Source organism: Penaeus monodon, chromosome 23 (assembly GCF_015228065.2).
Source record: "Penaeus monodon isolate SGIC_2016 chromosome 23, NSTDA_Pmon_1, whole genome shotgun sequence".
Taxonomy (NCBI): Eukaryota; Metazoa; Arthropoda; class Malacostraca; order Decapoda; family Penaeidae; genus Penaeus; species Penaeus monodon.
The window spans coordinates 37,339,962-37,340,640 of record NC_051408.1 but is presented as its reverse complement, the minus strand read 5'-3'; the positions used below and the strand labels follow the sequence as shown (position 1 = coordinate 37,340,640).

At 32.0% G+C, this 679-nt stretch overlaps 1 protein-coding gene across 2 annotated transcripts in view; it reads right to left on the bottom strand.

The window, feature by feature from the left end:
- Positions 1 to 679, bottom strand: part of LOC119587979 (borealin-like) — a gene marked incomplete in the record, with an annotated part of 10,567 nt that overhangs the window by 432 nt on the left and 9,456 nt on the right. For both annotated transcript variants that reach the window (XM_037936698.1, XM_037936699.1), the window contains 1 exon segment: positions 1 to 359. In XM_037936698.1, coding sequence (XP_037792626.1) covers positions 261 to 359 — 99 coding nt within the window.

Below are 679 nucleotides of genomic sequence, written 5' to 3'. Positions count from 1 at the left end.
TTGTCCATGTATATTCGCACATCATTTCTGAATACATTAGGCTCTAGTTACTGTTATGAGATATATCATATTCATGGGGAATATGATGTTGCACAGGAACTACAGACATTTAACTTAGATTCTGCTCTTTCAAGCTAAAGATTCTATAGCATAAATCTCAAATGCATGCCTGAATCATTGTTCACAAAACATCTACACTTAGCAGTGTCTTAACAAGACACTTCATCTCTTTGGGAAAAAAATAGGAAAAATTTGTGTTTTCACATATTCAGCAATTTCCCTACTTTAGCATGGAACTCCTCAAGTTCTGCTCTTGTCTCTTCATCCAGATTATCTTGGTCCAAGTTTTGCATTAAGGACTGTAAACAGAAAAGGAAATTAAATTAATTACACAACGAAAGCAGAACAATCTTAGTATTATCTGTAATTACCTATGCATGCACAACCATAAGGGAATCAGTAAGTCTTATTAATGTGTTAATTCTTAATATACATAAATGCATGAAGTTATAGATGAATGACATTACTTGTCATTTAAAACTATTGCTTAAAGGAAGCCTTATATGATTAAGGTGATCAAAGGTCTTGCTTTGCACCATTTTTTGAAAATTAAAGAGTATTACTTCACAATCAATGCATTCCAAGTAAAATACCAATCTAAGGAATCAGAATCTTTTCA